The sequence below is a fragment of the Scomber japonicus genome, chromosome 6 (genome assembly GCF_027409825.1).
Source record: "Scomber japonicus isolate fScoJap1 chromosome 6, fScoJap1.pri, whole genome shotgun sequence".
Taxonomy (NCBI): Eukaryota; Metazoa; Chordata; class Actinopteri; order Scombriformes; family Scombridae; genus Scomber; species Scomber japonicus.
In genome coordinates, this window is record NC_070583.1 from 4,344,845 (window position 1) to 4,363,132 (window position 18,288).

Below are 18,288 nucleotides of genomic sequence, written 5' to 3' on the forward strand. Positions count from 1 at the left end.
CCTGTCACCACTTCTACCCGAAACATGGACGCTACAACTCTTTCTGCAACTAGCTCACCTGCTAGCTCACCTGCTAGCTTGGCGGCTAACTCAGCTAACTGGCTAACTGTAGACTGTAGTAGTAGTAGTGTTAGATGTAGTAACAGTAACTGGCCACTAGGCAGGTTAAGGGACTGAGGAGCATAGACATATATACATAGACGCCGCATTGACTGTGGAGAGGCGTGCCTAAAGCGCCGCCATCTTGGTACAGGGCTAGCAGAGGCAATAGTGCATGTATATCTATGGAGGTAAGAGGTACTCCACAGTTTCACAGTAGAATTATTCACTGAAATCTCGACCGATTTCCAAACGGTTTGATTTGTTAAAAACGTGTCTGTCTGTCTATCTGTCTGACATTTGTAACAAACAACCCGTGTGAATATATGTTGACAATCGAGCAATTTTATTTATTTATTTTTATTACAATTGAGCGATGTATGATCACTTTTTAATAGTGCAAACACGTCATCCCTATATAGACATAATGCGCTGCAGGAGCGAGTGGCCCTGTACCAAGATGGTCGCCGTGTAGGCACATCACTCCAATCGGCAGCAGCAGTCAATGCGGCGTCTACGTATATATGTCTATGCTGAGGAAAGCGGACTCTCGGTCTTATATAGTAGGGGAGGGACCAAGGGTACACCACTACGTCATCGAGTAGCCCTTTTTTGCAGGCTCAGAAAATCAGGAAAAATGAGCGAGTGAGAAACAGTTTAAGGCTCTATCTCCACAATTACTGCATAGTTATCAGCCTTTTCACATGTTTTCTGTAACCATTTTCCATCATGTATAATATGTTTAGAAGTAAATTAATGAATTGACTGTACACAGACTTTAAAAGACCTGAAGTCGAAGTATCAGGACCAGCTGATGGCGTATTGATTAACAGTGATCAGAAAAATATATCTGACCCTTTAGCTAATAAATGCTCCACTAAGTTCACTGTCTGCCTCCTGCATCTGGAAACATGTCCGGTGAGAGCATAGTTATGGTCAGGAAACAAATACAAAGAGCCAAATGAGACATAAAACACTTGAGATGATTGCATGAGATGATTGCATGAGACAAATGACAATGAGTGACCAAGAGGGAACAGCATATGTAGTATTACTGGCATGTGAGGTATTTCCCAAGAGGTAAACACAAGTAAACAGAATATAATCTAGGCATCTGGGACCTGCCAAGTCATTTTGTCCAATGTGTTAGCACTTATCAGTAAGCTTAGAAACCCTTTGACATCAGACATTTCCACTTACTGAGTGTAAGACCATTGTGGGTAATATAAGCACCAGGTGTTGACATAATCATCACATCCATTGTTAACATATTGAGTGGTGCAGCTGTAAAGGCTCTTATGGAGTTTTCTCTTGAATTCACTCTTGACCTCCTAACCTGAATATGAGTGCAGTCTGGGCCACTGTAGTGGTTCGTAAGTTGAGACTGAAAACCAGAGCACACTCAACTCTGCTACAACCAGCCAGAGGTCTGTGTCTTCTATACATTTCATCTAAAAAAATAGACTCACTTTCTCTTACATAGTTTACTATTTTGTCTGTCTTTCTGTACTTCCTCTGCTTCTCATAATTTGTCTAACACCAGTGTTTAACACCAGTACTACTGTATGTACAACTTTCAGACAGTGTGTACCTATGAGCACGATTGGGGTCTCCAGTACACATTCACAGATTCTGGATTTTTACATGAGGGAGAAGGAGGTGATGTCATTTGAAGGATTTTAATGAGGTAATCAGTAATATTTTTTAATATTAGACACAAATATTATTCTATGCTGAATATTTTATGTCTCAGAACAATGTCTGGAGGGGATCTTTAAAAATATGGTTTCTTTCATATCTGCAATGCAGTCTTTAAGTACAATAAATCCTTGTCAACTCTATGCCTAAAGTCATTACAAGAGTACAATAAATCCAAATAATCCATGAGGGTTATTTTTACATTTCTATTCCCTTTGTTGTACAGATTTTCTGATGCTATGTTTCGCTACTCAACTCCCTTTTTTTAAAGACATGAACTACTGCCTCATCCTTCATGTGATCCAGTGGGCTTCAGCTGCACACCACCAGAAAGAAAATAAAAGCAGTGCTTATCAATAACCTTTCATTAAAACCAAAACATGATAAATGACCAGAAGGTCTAAGAAGACAAAACAAAGTGATGAAGCATATAGCAGACATTTTCCAGCTCCAAGGCAATTTGTCTCTGTGAAAGCTCCCTGTTAGAACCAGTGTTATGATGCCACAATGCTACCATGATGGCTCTTTTATCTCTGCTCTAGTCTCCAGTGAGCCTGTGAGTTTCATAGTTTTTGGTTGGCCTGGATATTAATAGCTACAGCTGACCATGGTAATGACTAGCTCAGGGAGTGATACGACACAGCTCCAGCAGCTGCTATGGCAGCACAAGTCTAGGATGTTGCTCTAATGAGAAATACTATAAAGACCAACACGGCTCTTCTTATCTCTATTTCTGTGAGACACTATAGAGTGGGCGAACATCCCTCAGCACTAACAGAGTGTTGGAAGCGGCCGAGGTCGTAGGTTGTCATTTATTGGCCTGTTTAATCTCCCTACATATTTCCTCGCCTGAGGCACAGCACTGTCCCCAACAGACAGAATCAATAGCAGCTACTGCCAAGTCATCCGAGGGCTAACAATAAAAATAGGACAATTACAGTGAGATGGATCAGAGTCTTTAGCAGAAATATATTATTAATATGTTTTGATGCCAAGAGGCTGCAGGAAGACAATCCAGTTAGTTAACTGGTCAGCTGAGAGGCACTGACCTCTTCCTCATACATTAGATCCAAATCTCTCAGGCTTTATACATCTCCGGTCAGGTATTCTCATCTCATGTAAGTTTTTCCTTGCATACTTGTTAAAGAAAAAGATCTTAGCTGGGAGCACAACTGGAGCGAGGTATCCCAGTGGATCTGGTTCAACTCCTCTTCTTGTAGCGGCTTTCCTGCTGACATTGACTCTGAGTTTGAAACAGTCGAACACTATTTACCAGAGCACTTTCTAGGTCCTTAAAGACCGTGTAAAGTGAATTAAAACAATTTCTTCTAAACACATTAAATAGGTCATAAATGTATTTCTAAAAAAGGTGTAAAAAGCATTTCAACCATTTAGATTTGAATTATGGTGCTAGGCTTCACAAACTGTGTTTCAAGACTTCTGTGTTCAGGATTTTGTGGGCGGGTCTGAAAATCAGATTAGCATACACCGTTAGCCGCCGAGTTAGCCGACGAGCTAGCAGCCGAGTTAGCCGACGAGCTAGCAGCTGAGTTAGCAGCAGAAAGCTCTCAGACATAGGGTCCATGTTTCTGGTAGAGGTGGTGATTTTGATTGACAGCTGACACTTGGTAGGGGGCGGGGTTTCAGCGAACTCGGCGGGCACTCCCACAGCGTTTGGCAGCAGAGAAAAAGGCTGAGTTTTAAACAACTTTGAAGTCTAATTTCATATTTGGCGATTTTTTTAATCATTCAAATTTGGCAGGGTGGTTAACAACACACTTTTCTGTGGTATGTCAAACTCAGAACACATATTTATTCTTACTTTACACAGACTTTAACTTTCTTGGATCTCTTGCTCTCTGGAAGAAAGCTAGACTATAAGGTGACTTCTTCTACTTGGGACATCTCCACTTTGTTACTACAGAGCAAATGCTTTGTGCACATTATTACCAATAAAGAGTTCTATGGCAGCAGTTTCACTTATTGGAGATGCAGTTCCTCTACCACTGGGATGTTCTTTTAGGTGAAGACCTTTGGCAAGTTCATGAAGTTATTTTCCTCAAGTACTCTGACCTCCAAGTTTTTGAGAAGGTAACTTTTCACTTGTTTAATTGAGCTCATTGTAGTTAAGACATGTTCAGTTCCTTTTCACTGAGGATTTAGCCGCCTTACCAAAGAGTCTCTGCAAATTACAGCTGAGCTCCCAGGGTCCACACATTTAGTTGTCTCCACAATTCTACAGCCTTTCTTGACTTGACAAACAGAGGAAGTATCTCTGGCCCTGTCACAGGTGGTTTTCTCTCATTTAAGGCTTACCAGTGCACTTTACTGTAAATATCCTCCTTTCAGGTAATGTGTAGCATGTTTAGATGTTATTCTGAACATATTTGGCATGCCAGTTTCTTCTTTACAGTCCTTACTTATGTGTCCTTTAACTAGGCATCTAAAGCAAAGACCGGCCTTCCATATGAAATCTACCTTGTCCCTGAGGTTTTTATGTGACTTGGTTTGGTAAGGGTGACATTGCTTGGTGTTCTATCAGTCTTTGTCTTGGATTTGTCACTTTATTTCTATCTTAGTGTGTTTACATTAATAGCTTTCCTTTATTCTTTCTTTTCTGGGTTTTCTGTCCATCAGAGATGTTCTTCTACTTTCAGCTTGTAAATCCCCAAAAGAAGAGAATCTATAATGATCTTTACATGCCTATCCACAAAGGCAACTAGGTCTGTTTATCTTACCCTCCTCTGGCCACCTTAATGGATCTCAAATGCCAGCACCGTCCATTTTGTAGGGCAGCTTTGGGATGATTGTTGGGTTATCTAACTCATCTATAGATCCCACATCTTCCAAGGCACTGCAGCAACTCAAGAGGAAGAATGAAAAAATGTTGAGTGAATTCTATGAATTGTTCGTAGCCATTTGAAAACTTTTTCCATAAGTGCAGTGGCTATTTTCAGTGCGTTGCCATAGCAGTCTTTGAACAGGCACATGGATTCCTGGTAACCATGGTCAGACAGCATATGCTGAAAGCTTTTCACAAGGTCTCGTGACCTCTTGTGTATTGTTCCAGGAGGTACAGCTTATCTGCTTGAAAATGTCTTTTGTGGAGTTACACTTGATTCAAGTATCTTAAGTATTTTAGGTCTAGCTTCAGATGATGTGAGTAACCTAATGTTAATAAAAGGTGTGTTTAAAACTGTATCCTACTTCTTCTTAGATGTCTTCTTTCTTTACAGGAGTGTATGGTATGTGTACAGCTTTGGCATATTCATTATTTGCACCACCTTTTCCTGGTCGTTATATCCTTCATTTTAATTTTCAATTGCTCTTTTTCTGTGTAGCTGCTTTAATGTTAAACCTGTGTTTGTTTAAGAGCAGCTGCCTTAGCCTACAGAGCTGCTTGCTTTTCTTCTTCTTTTAAACATATAGAAAATGCACCAGAGTGTCCACTGCCAGACTTTGATCCACTAGATTACCTCATTATGGCTTGTCACCCCTGAGTCAGTAAAAAGTGTTGTTCGTTTAGAAGGATTGGTTCATGACCTGCACATTGCTACTGTAGAGGAGTGTTGACTTTCACATGTACCTTCCTCACCTGGTGTTAGATACATTAGTGACATTGTTAGACACATTCCTGAAAATGACATCAAAGTTTCTGCCCACTGATCTCCACACACACCTTTATAATATCACCTCTGCTAGCTACTATAGCCCATACACATGTGTCATGTGCTCTTGCAGGTTTATATGATTTGATTGGATACATTTTTCAAACATATGAAAACATTTTGAAGAAAGAGAAAAGACCAGATGAGGTGTGGTTCAGGAGGTAGAGCGGTCATTCACCAATTGGAAGATGGGCAACTCGACCCTGTGCGATAGCACCTGTCATCAGTGTATGAATGTGTGTGAATGGATGAATGTGACATGTAGTGTAAAAGTCAAAGTCAAGTCAAAGTCTTTATTGTCATTATATTGTGAACAATACAACAAAATTAAAAGTGCTGCTCTGTTAGGTGCCACAATAGCGGATTCACATCACACTCAATCACAGATCATAAATAAATAAATGAATAAAATCAATAAAAACAAGAATATTGCACATGAAGAGTCAATTGAGTTATTGTATTGCACGGAAGGAGTAATGCTTTACTTGTGTTACTTGAGTCCGTTCAGGGTGCGTATTGCTTTAGGAAAAAAGCTGTGATTGAATCTGGTAGTCCAGGTTTTGAGTGATATGTAGCGCCTCCCAGTGGGAAGAAGGTGGAACAGATGGTGACCAGGATGCGTACAGTCTATGATGATGGCTGAGGCTCTGCTGAGATAGCGACTACTGGCAATGTCATCAAGGGAGGGGAGAGAACAGCCGTAAAAGTGCTTTGAGTGGTCTAAAAGACTAGAAAAGTGCTGTACAGTCCATTTAGATTTTGACATAAGAATACTCAATATATTTTAACGTATAGTATATTTCGCATATAACAAGAGATGACTAAAAAATGAACACAGACATAGTGATTAGAACTGGGAAAATGTATTTTCTGCCTTTATTTTGAAACTGTTGAGCCTTCATTACGAATTTATTGTAAATATCGTCATATCGTATCTCTTTTTTTTCATCTGCTTCCTTTTGAAGTAACTGTTGATTCTGCTTGCTATTAATGCTATGCACTCAATATTTCTGCTGTGTTTACTTGTATATAATGTACTGTACATTTCCACCACAATAATTCCATTAACAGGGACTGAGTCATGTCATACTCACCACTCTGCTGCTCTCATCTTTCTTTCTTGGAAATCATTTTTCCTTTCACTGATTATTTCCTCTTGCCTCTTCTTTTTTTTTCTCTCTCTCTCTTTTTTTAATCACAGTTAAGCTTCTTATCTAATTTACTATTCAATTTCAGCTGATCTACTTTCTACATTCCACAATTTACAGTAGTCATCTCAGTTTATCTGATTCAACTCTTGGATTTGAAATGCCCAAAATTCTGAAGCATAATATCCGCTGGGTATAGGAGCTCTTCTTTTCAATAAATCTCAAACTCTGCTTCTACAGTTGGAGTTTGAGTGAATCTCTAAAATCATACCAGTAGTGCACATTCACTGCCAAAATTGGGATAAAAATCAGGAAATAGTGTTTCCTGTTTTTACTGTTACATGTGCTCTGAGGAAAAGTTTCATAAGATACATTGCGTGGGTTTCAGAGAACTTTTTGCCCTGGTTTCAGTCTCTCCACCAAAACTTCCTCTGATGCTTCTAACAAATCCCACCTTAACCCCAAACTAACACCAAACATACCCTAACAGAACCCAGTGATTGTTGGAGCTTACTCGGGGCTGTGTGCAGCCTGAGAGGAAGCTGTTCTTAGTGTGACACATGACACAGTTACAGCCGCCAGCTCAAACTAACTTCACTGAGTCCTTTCAACTTTTGAAACCAAACCGTATAGCTCTTGCTGAAATTTCCCTTTCTTCACCTTAATTCTCTCTCTGTTTGAGTCTCTGTGTCTAGCTTTACATCTCTCTATCTCTGACTCCTCCGTGTCTTTTCTCTCTGTCTCCGCAGCTTTCGTGTTGAGCTGTGTCTTTCCCCAGCGGCCTCTCTACGGTGATGTATCGGTAAGCAGTCTCCACTCTGGAGGGGAGGCTTTTTTCTCCTGTCTGACGGGCTACCAGCTGCAGGGACCCAGTGTGCTGATCTGCCGCAATGCTAGCACCCCCTACTGGAGTGGCAAGGAACCCCACTGCCTAGGTAAGATAATGATCAAAGTTCATCCTCACAGTTCTCAGACAGGAAGAGTAAAAAGCAAAATCACTACTACACTATTTCCAACAACTATAATGATGTCACTGCCTAGGAATGACTTTAATATTGTTTTCTAATGATCAGGTTTTAAAGATGAATAATGATGGACTCAAGGAAAATGCACACCTATTCCAGCACGTATTTTTAAAATACTAAATAATATTGGTGGATTATGGATTTTAATCAACAGATAAAATTCCGGGGCTATTTTAAAAACTTTTCGTATGATGATGATGATATACAAACAGAGGATGAGAATATGTTGACTGCGTCAGTCTGAATCTGCTGTGGGCCGGGTACAAGATGGACCCATTATGTCCATAACATCTAAATGAATAATGCCAAACTGCTTAAATTACACAAATTAATCACAAGCAGAATTGTATGCATAGAATCAATGCATTTCTTATAGTTTTAGCATTATCATCTAGCATTATAATTATAAAAAGCATAATCACTTTTAATAAACTCATAACTTGTGGATTACATTCAACATAATAATACAAATATGACTTTATGCAATAAAGCAGTAAATAAAGTAGATACAACAGTCAAATCACATGACACATATTGGCCATTAATAATTAATTTATTATAGGTAAATAAAATAAAGATTTGTGCTAATAAATGTGAATTGCAGGAAGTTTTATAGAAATGCTATGATTAAATAATCATAAAATAAATAATTAAAACATAAATATGGGGAAAAAAATGACCAACAACATAAAACATGCATATTTTTCCTGATTACACTAGTTCACCAACAAAATGTTATATTACCTATTGCAATAAATGTAAACAAAGTATATTTGTAGTTGTACTAAATGACTATCATTCTCATATCATTTTTATTAGAACATTCATCATCAGCATTATTTAGCATCTCTATTGTTAACAACTAGAACTGAAGAGTGTGTGTTTACTGTACTTCAGCCGTTCTCTGCAGCCTTTCGCTCAGTTTTCATCACCAATCACAGCATTTGGGGGCTTTCACACTTGTTTTTATTTTTTTTTGGTTTGTCTGTTTGAGTTTTTTTTGGACTTGCAGCCAACTGTTATCTCTTGGAGTCTCGGGTTTTGCATGACTGGCATACAGACAGACAGAGCTGGACTCCCACAAGAATGTGTGGATGATGAATGTTTTTTTTTTCCTTCTTGCTCTGATGAGATTGGCTGATGAATAATAAGTGACCATTTTACTCCTGACCACTCTGATCGACTCCGATTCACAGCACAGGGAATGTTTCTCTGAAAGCAATTTCAAAGAGGTGTTTGTGTGGCTGTGCATCTGTATCTCTGCCATCTTGATTATGTTTGTGCGTGTGCATGTGCGTGTGCGTGTACGTGTGTATGTGTGTATGTGTAAGAGCATAAACCAGGTGTATCGAGGTGTGATTACTGAAGGCTGGGCAGGATGCCACCGGTTTTGCTCTTCCTGCTCTGCTTTAATTAAGCTTTGTCTGCATGAGTAACCTTGACCTGATCATCTGAAAACAACGCACACGCACATGCACATGCACATGCACATGCACACACTCCCATAGCTGTAGATGGATTTTCTGTTAATAAATCTGATGCTATCTCTCCCAGATGTTTTTCTTTCTTCCCTCACCATCAAAGTGTACAGATGCTTATCTCGACACATTCTGTCTGTATGAAGTCTTGAAGTCTCACTTTTTAAACTTCAAAATAAAGGTTAAGGTAGTATAACTGCACTGATCTATGTGCACTTAACAACCTGCTTGTTGTCTTTAATTTAGTGCTGAATCTCAGTTTACAGTAATTAGTTTGTCGATTTAAAAGCTCGATAAACCCAATTGAAAAAGCAGGCTGTTAACATTTTCCATAGGGACTGTTTCAGTGAAGTCTGGATTATTAATAACAGCAATAATGATTTTAGAAAGAGATTATGAGTTTTTCTAATATAGTTCTGTATTCTCTGAGCACCACAAAAAGGTCATTACCATCTAATAATGAATCAGATAGTGGAAAATGTTAGTAGTTTAAAAAAAACAGTATAGGCAATGCAAATGTATTTATATAGCACATTTCAACAACGCAGCAATTGAAATGTTTTACATAAAACATAAAACGTATCAAAACTGGAAGCAACACATGGTAAAATAAAGCGACATTTAAATATGATTTTAAAGTGTTGATTTGGAAATAAAATTAAGCTAATGTTGAATAAGACAGAAGGAAAATAACAGAAAGGAAATATAATGTATCTGGTGAAACCCCGCCCCCTACCAAGTGTCAGCTGTCAATCAAAGTCACCACCTCTACTAGAAACATGGACGCTACGTTTGAGAGCTTTTTGCGGCTAGCTCGGCGGCTAACTTGCAGCTAACTGGCTAACTGTAGACTGTAGTAGTAGTAGTGTGTGCTGAATGTATTTATACCTCTACAGCAGCAGGGACGGGTTTATGCTAATCACCGCCGTGTTTTCAGACCCGCCCACTAAATCCTGAACACAGAAATTTTGAGTTTGTAAAGCCTAGCTCCACTATTCAAATCTAAATGGTGGAAATGCTTTTCACACCTTTTTCAGAAATACATTTATGACCTATTTAATGTGTTTGGAAGAAAATGTCTGAATTCACTTTACACTACCTTTAATAGTTAATAGTATTTAATAGTTATGAGGATTTCTTTTTATGATGTAACAGTGAAGACTGATGGCTCTAATGGTTATACAATAAACCCCACACTTCATTTTACCTTTACATTAAATACATTTCCATCATTATTGCTATGTTATATTTTCATGTCTTAGGTAAAATAGGACATGATATTGTGTGATAGATGTTTTTGGTGTAAAAACTAAAAAATGCACTCTCTCTGCTCTCTGAAACATGAATCAAGGTTTAATCACATTTATTGATCAGTCAGATCAACTATTGATGCTTTCTAAACAGATATGTGGTTTCAAAATGTGGTTTACACACTTTTTATGAGAGGATTTTTAGACCGGATTAAAACTGACCCAGAACATACTGCAAACTGGGTGTAGAATATGAACAATATGTAAGAGTTAAAACAGTGAAACAATGATATTAAATGATGGTGGAGATGAGGTGTGAGTCTTGTACAGTTGTGTGTTTCATATCTACTTTACTTCCCTGTCCTCCGTCTATCTCAGCTGCCTGTGGGGGTTTGATGAGGAACGTTACCGTCGGTCGGATCGTCTCTCCTGGTTTTCCTAGTAACTACAGCAACAACCTGACCTGCCACTGGCTGCTGGAGGCCCCCGAGGGCCACAGGCTGCACATTCACTTTGAGAAGGTGGCTCTTGCTGAGGATGATGACCGGTAAGCAGGAAACTCAACTTTTGTATAAGGATGGTTGAACATAATAATCCAACTTTTGGCATTTTGTTAACAGTGTCTCCACATGGAAACATAAAAACTGTATTTCCTAGATGTTAAAAAAAATATTACTCCTCATCTAAAGCTGTAGTTGGACAATTTTTAAAACTTTGATGTCTCCAGTTGTATCAAAAATCAAGAGATCTGACCTGAGGATGCTGTGATTAATGGACTGAAAGCAACTCATAGACTGCATCAAATTTCACTGGAACTTCTACATATAGTGGTTTTGAAGGAAGTGAGGAATCACAGTCACATCTATTGAGTCAGGGGTTCACCTGTTTTTAGGCCATTCCAGTGTTAAGTGAGTTTTTATAGGTTCCATGTCTGAAGTGTTAATGCAAACATTTCACTGACCTTACTAACTTTTTTTTTTCCTTCAAGCAATATTTACTCCATTCATTTCCTAATTCAATGTATTTGGTTTGTAAACTTGATTCACATTGATTAAGAACCCAACTGTCACATTCAGTAGTTGTTGCATTCAAATTACAGCATGTAGACAGAATTCACATACAAACCCTGTCTACTGAAAATCACATTTATATACTACTCATTTTTCATTTGAAATACTTTATGAAGGAAGTGTAGAGGGAATCACAACATAATGAGGAAATGTTGCTAATTAACAAATCTGTCAAGATGCAAAATGCTGATGCTGAACACATCTGGATAATGCACAATTCAGTGTCAGATCTAGCAGTACAGTATCCACAGCGTTATTAAAATGTTTCATGGTTATGTTTGAACACTGGCAGCACTTTATTAAGGTTAGAGAAAGAAAGATTATCTGCAGTGACTTGAAGTATGATATGTTTATTATCCCATTTAACAGAATTTGACATTTAACTGGAAGCAGAACAATAACTATCACAATAACTATAAATGTAGTTTTAAATATCATTCTAATTCAAGTGGATGGAGTCCACAACACAACTATAATGATAATGATAGAGAACAATATCGCTGGAATCACTTTCAGAGTGATTTAATGAGTGATAAAAACACTGATAGCCAATCAAAGTCCTTCCCCTGACTGATGTATGTATTTATTATAAAGCAGCTTTGCTCCTCTCTCAGCCAAGACTGATGCTGTAAACTAGAGCAGGATGACAGAGGTGATTTCTTTAGAGAGACTTTATTATTACAAAGATGCTGAAACTTTGTTTTTCTATTATAATGTAAAAACAACAAAGTTAGCAGATGTTTGTAAGCAGATCTGTGCTCATACTTTTATACACTGTGCTTCAACATATGTGCTGTGGGTCAGTTTGGTCTGTAAATACTGAAACATCACAGTAACTAGTGTGTGAAATACTTCTGATCAACACACTGAAGCAGCACACACCTCTGAACTCTGCTGCTTTTCTTTTGATTCCTGTAACATATTACAGCAGTAACAGCTCATCAATAATAACATTAGTTCATAAGTGTTCACACTCACATCATTGTCATTATAGTTAGAGTTATCATTCTCAGTGTGGACGGTTCTTAAGGCTGGTAATGATGAACTCAGTACTGCATGTGCATCCACAACATATATATATATATATATATATAGTATCTCACGAAAGTGAGTACACCCCTCACTTTTTTGCAAATATTTTATTACATCTTTTCATGGGACAACATTATAGAAATGAAACTTTGATATGCGTGTACAGCTTGTATAGCTTATAGATTTACTGTTAAATTGTATCAAAGGTTCATTTCTATAGTTTTGTCCCATGAAAAGATATAATAAAATATTTGCAAAAATGTGAGGGGTGTACTCACTTCTGTGAGATACTGTATATATATATATATATATATATATATATGTTCTAGCTCTGTTGTTGCTTTGGTTCACATTCCTGAACAAATTTTCAATTGGACAGATTACTACCAATTAACTCCCATACAGAGCTGCAAAACCTTTGGCCCCTGAATGTCTGGGGCCCTGGGGACAGCTGCCAGTATACCTTTATTTTCTCTTTTTTATTTTTCATTAATTTTTTGCTGTATTTCAATACAGATTGTATTGTAATACTCTGAAAGAAGCAAATTCCCAACAAAAGAGAAAATAATTACTCCTATTTGTAGAACAAAATGAGGCGGCACAATTAGGCTCTTTCATTGTTAATAATTTTTTTTTAATTAGCTGCAAAGATAATTCTTTATTTTACACTGAAAAAACAACCAAGACAAAGGCTGAATAGAATCATTTAATATGAAATATAAGAAACTATAGGAATATGCTAGATTCTATCAAAAACCAGACTGAAAAAGACAAAAAAGACTCTTGAAGGGGTGTTAACAAGACTGGACTTTCAATGAGCTTTACTGTTGCATGATGGTCAAATCAAGCAATCCCCCCCCCCCCCCCCCACCACCACCACCACCCCTTCCTCTCTGACCTCTGCCCCTAAGGAGAAATGTATCGAAGTATCCCAAAATAACAGCTTTCATATGAATATCACATGTTGGCAGTGGCAGTTCTAGCTTGAATGATGCCCTGGGAGAAATGTAAGAAGAGCAGAAATCAACAATAATAATATAATACAAATAAAATGAATTATTAAAATAGCACAAATCCCTCTGACACAAATGGGAAAACACACTGAAGAGAATCTTTTTGGAAGAGCTGGTGTCGCCCCCCGTGAGTCATGACAAAATGACGCCCAATTGGCTCATATCAGGGACCGCTACTGTATGTTGGACCTGTGTCAGCAGTCTTTCTATACAATCACAGGCCAGTGTAAGTACTGTCATGTGCTCTATTAACAGTGATGTATCACCTTCCTCCTCCTCTTCCTCCTCTATGTTCCTTCACTGACGTTCACTCCTCAGGCTTCTCATGCTTCCTACCTTCTGCTTTGTCCCTGTAAGACCATCATTCATGAGGACTCCACAGGGTAACAATTGGCTGTCAGTGCGGCTCATAGCAGTGACAGCAGAGTGTCATTTTAGCAGCATGGGGCTCTCATTACAGAGGACTGAAAGAAAGAGCCACAGGGGGGAAATTAGCTGAATAATCCATTTTGTATACTAGCCAGTAGCTGCTTGGAGCTGCTCTTTCATTCCTCCTATAAAGCTCACAGATATGAAGAGACATCTGGACAGCTTTGAGGAAAGTGACAGAAGAAAGTCAGGAAGAGCTGATGATATAGAGAAGATAGAGAACTGGCAGGACTGTAAATAGTGAAAATGAATGACACAAAGAGTGAAGACAAAATAAGCTGAAACCTTCTGAGTCAAACGATCACAGAGTAATAATTCATTTTTAAAACATGATAACATCCATCTGCTTCTTTGCATCATAATTCAAGGCTGCCAAGTGGGAGGGTTTGGAAATAATGAGCCGCTACCCACATGACCTCTCTTTGGTCTTATGAACCAGCATCTGTTTCATAACTTTTTTCTTTTTGGATCATTTGTGCTCATTGTGTGGCATTTTTGATATGCACTCCAGATATTACACATTTTTCATTAAGGATAAGAAAGATCTGTGCTTCTGGTGCCTGTTTTCTTTTTTTTTTTCATTTGGAAATGTACATACTGTACTTAGTAGGGGGATTTGGGGGTCCAACACCAATTTAAAAATGATATTAATTAACGTATAAAACATTTCCTGCATTTCTACATCACATAACATCTTTGATTGAGTCCAGAAGGAGTCTAGATGATTTGTGTCAAACATATGGCCCACTGGATAACTTCGCAAAGTATGAAAATTACAGAAAAGTAATTCCAATTTTTCAACAAAATGCACCTCTGATGCTATTCTCACTTATTTTCACTCACGTCCAACTTGAGATAACTGACTTGTAATGTGATTCAGATTTGAAAGACAAATTTGCCTCTGTGAGCTAAGACATCAGTATCTGTTACCAGGGTAACCCCAAATTGACATGCCTGGCTGCAAAGATTTTGTGCATGTTTGGAACGACTTATCTATTATGAACGAGCTTTTTCTGTGATGAGCATCAATAAAACAAAACTTGTGTTCCATGTTCAAACACAAATTTAACACCTAATATTGATGCACATGTGAAGGCTGAGCTTGTTGAAATTTCACTCACTTTTCTTGAGAAATCACAGGCTGTTCTGTAAATATATGGTTTATTATAATAAAGTTATAATATATATTCTATATTATTTATAGGTTATGCAATTGTTTTACTGGTTCAGCCCACTTGAGGTCAAATTGGACTGTATATGGCCTTTATGTTGTTAACCACCCTGCCAAATTTGAATGATTAATCGCCAAATATATGAAATTAAGCATCAAAGTTGTGTAAAACTCAGTCTCTTTCTCTGATACCAAGCGCTGTGGGAGTTCCCGCCGAGTCCACTGAAACCCCGCCCCCTACCAAGTGTCAGCTGTCAATCAAAGTCACCACCTCTGCCAGAAACATGGACGCTACATCTGAGTAGCTAGCTCGGCGGCTAACCTGGCAGCTAGCTCGGCAGCTAACTGGCTAACTGTAGACTGTAGTAGTAGTAGTAGTGTGCACTGAATGTATTTATACCTCTACAGCAGCAGGGGTGGGTTTATGGATTTTCAGACCCGCCCACTAAATCCTGAACACAGAAATGTTGAAACACAGTTTGTGAAGCCTAGCTCCACAATTCAAACCTAAATGTTTGAAATGCTTTTTACACCTTTTTTAGAAATACATTTATGACCTATTTAATGTGTCTAGAAGAAAATGTCTGAATTCACTTTACACAGTCTTTAAACTAAAATAAGTTCACCCCTGAGATAGATTGAGGGTGCTATAAAAAACAAGAATTCATCAAGAACAGTGGAGTGAACAGGACAGGAAATGATTACTAGAAGAATGGATGTTTCATATTTTAAATTATATTTATAAAAAAAAACTAACAAAAAGTAAAAGTAACCCTTTAATGCTAGTAGGTTGCAGTCTACTAGGACATCTTTAAGGTCCAACAAGCACAAACTATTTATATAAATAAACTGACCTTACAACACATCACAATATGATTTGGCTCATTCAATCTGAAGGTTGCTATTCTCAGTACTCACAAGGTCATCTTTAAAGTCTGCACATTGCAGCAAAGTACAAACAATTTGGATGACTGAAGTGGCCTCACAACTAACCTAAAAGCCTATTTTGGGGTATTTTGGGGTATTTTGTGTCCCTGTAACCATAGTTACTGACTCTCTCTCTCTTGCATGTGTGTGTATGGTGCAAGAGGAAAGGGAGTGACACTGTGCTGCTGCAAGAGGAACAACTAAATGAGATAACTGAATATAATAAATTTGTGTATATTTCTTGCTTTTCTCCTGATGGGCTGAATAACTTGCGGTGCTGCTCTCTCTTGTCTGTCTGTGCACTGGCAGTGTCAGTTGTATGAGTCTCATGGTCAATGCATGAGACTTGGCAGCCCTTACATCAATGACAAAAAACACTAAAACCATCAATTTGCTTGATTGTTGCCAGTCATGCTCACCAAACAGTACATGCAACTCTACAGAAGAAGAAGAAGTGTATTAATTCTGCCAAAGTCGCATGATTTGCTGTTTTTTGGAGTTAAAGATGTTTATTGATGCAGTTTCTGTGAAGGAAACACTGGCAAAGCTGGATGGATCCTCCTGGTCCGACTCTGCGTCAAACTGTAGTTTGAAGACTATAATATTAGTTTATATTGAGCTCATTGGCTGTGAAGTTGTTGTTTCAGACTCACACGGTTTTAGAAAAGGATCAAAATGTATCCAGCAGAGTTATTGTCCTTTGTATATGTATTTTTCTTCCTCGCCCAAAATGCAACTCAACCCCCAACAGTTCAGTCAGAGATTGGTGTTATGATAGTAACAGCTAATGTAGCCTGAAGCTGCTAGCCTTAAGCAGATATGAGGAGGGTGTTCCATCTACTTTTTACTTTTCATACTTGTTGTCTCCAGCCCCAGCCATCTCAACTGATATCATTTAAGTAATTTCCACAGTTCACTCTAGACATAGACACAGTATGATAATCAACCGACCAAATAATTTGATTGGACAAGAGGCATTCCATAACTGCTGATATAGAGCACAACAGCACTAGCTTAACTGCAAAGATGAACATATGTCTGGTTAAATTATGAATGGTCATCAGCAGAGGACAAAGGGAGGGAAAGAAGCCTGGATGTGTTCACATGGCATCAGCCAACCTAGGCAAGTCAGAGAAGAGTAAAACTGAAGGCAACACTGTAATGTTTAAAAACATGGGCTTTAACCTTCTTTCAGACTTGGCTAAGTCTCAAAAATATTAACCGTTTAGAAGACTGAGCTGAATACAGTCTTGAAGCAGTTCTATGGATCCATCTGGACAACTAAAGGGGAGCTCTACAACATCAGCAGCTACCTTGGGTTTCAGGCTAGTTTAAGTCATTACATCTATGAGCCTTCGATTAGCCATTCATGAAATTGAATATAGGGGATGGAGGAACAGTGGAATTGTTGATGGACATGGAGAAAGTGTTGAGTGTTGCTAAGGTTGATCTGGTACCGATGAGGAGGACCTCAGTTTTGTCGCTGTTGAGTTAAAAAAGTTGAGTGAGAGCCATGATTTAATTTCCAGTAAGCAGTCGGATAGAGCTATGGGTGGCAGAGTGGAAGTAGGCTTAGTGGAAAGATAGAGTTGGGTATCATCAGCATAACAGTGGAATTGTATGTCAAATTTCTTGAGAATGTGACCAAGAGGCAGAAGATAAATAATGAACAGGAGGGGGCCAAGGACAGAGCCCTGGGGAACACCACTAGAGACTGGAGAGGAGCCGGAACTCAGGTTCTTGAGTTGAACAAACTGTGCGGCCAAAGAGATATGATCTGAATAGTAGCTAATATTAGCTAAAAAGGTTTTCAGAGGTGTTGTAAAAGACTAGAAGGGCAGAGACAGACAAAACAACACATCACCCAACCTTTTCACCTGAAGCCCATCGCATCTAAAAAATATGGTACGCTGTCTGATACGATTCAGTTTCAATCACGATATTCCTTCAACATGTCGAGAGTGGAGCAAATTAAATCGCTATGACAACAAAGAAACAAAACATCATAATGACCCCCTGGAAAGAGAAATCAGAGGGGGTCTATGTTTGAGGAGCAAACATCCAGGATAGTAACGGCTCCGGTGGACAGCTTGTGATTATCTTTGGCACTCGACCTATGACCTTCGACCTACCATCAAACCACAGCCGTACTGACATTCAGTACAACTACACTCCTTTGTTGCTGTTGCTGTACTTGCTTAATTAGCTGACTTGTGAAATTGGCTAGAGTTGCATAATCCTTCCCATCAATTTATTCATTGTGTTGTTACTCGTTTCAAG

At 38.5% G+C, this 18,288-nt stretch overlaps 1 protein-coding gene across 1 annotated transcript in view; it reads left to right on the forward strand.

The window, feature by feature from the left end:
- Positions 1-18,288, forward strand: part of sez6b (seizure related 6 homolog b) — a 153,637-nt gene that overhangs the window by 89,030 nt on the left and 46,319 nt on the right. The window contains exons 5-6 of the mRNA XM_053321254.1: positions 7,363-7,548; positions 10,745-10,913. Of these exons, the coding sequence (XP_053177229.1) occupies positions 7,363-7,548; positions 10,745-10,913 (355 nt within the window). The remainder of the gene's footprint in view (positions 1-7,362; positions 7,549-10,744; positions 10,914-18,288) is intronic.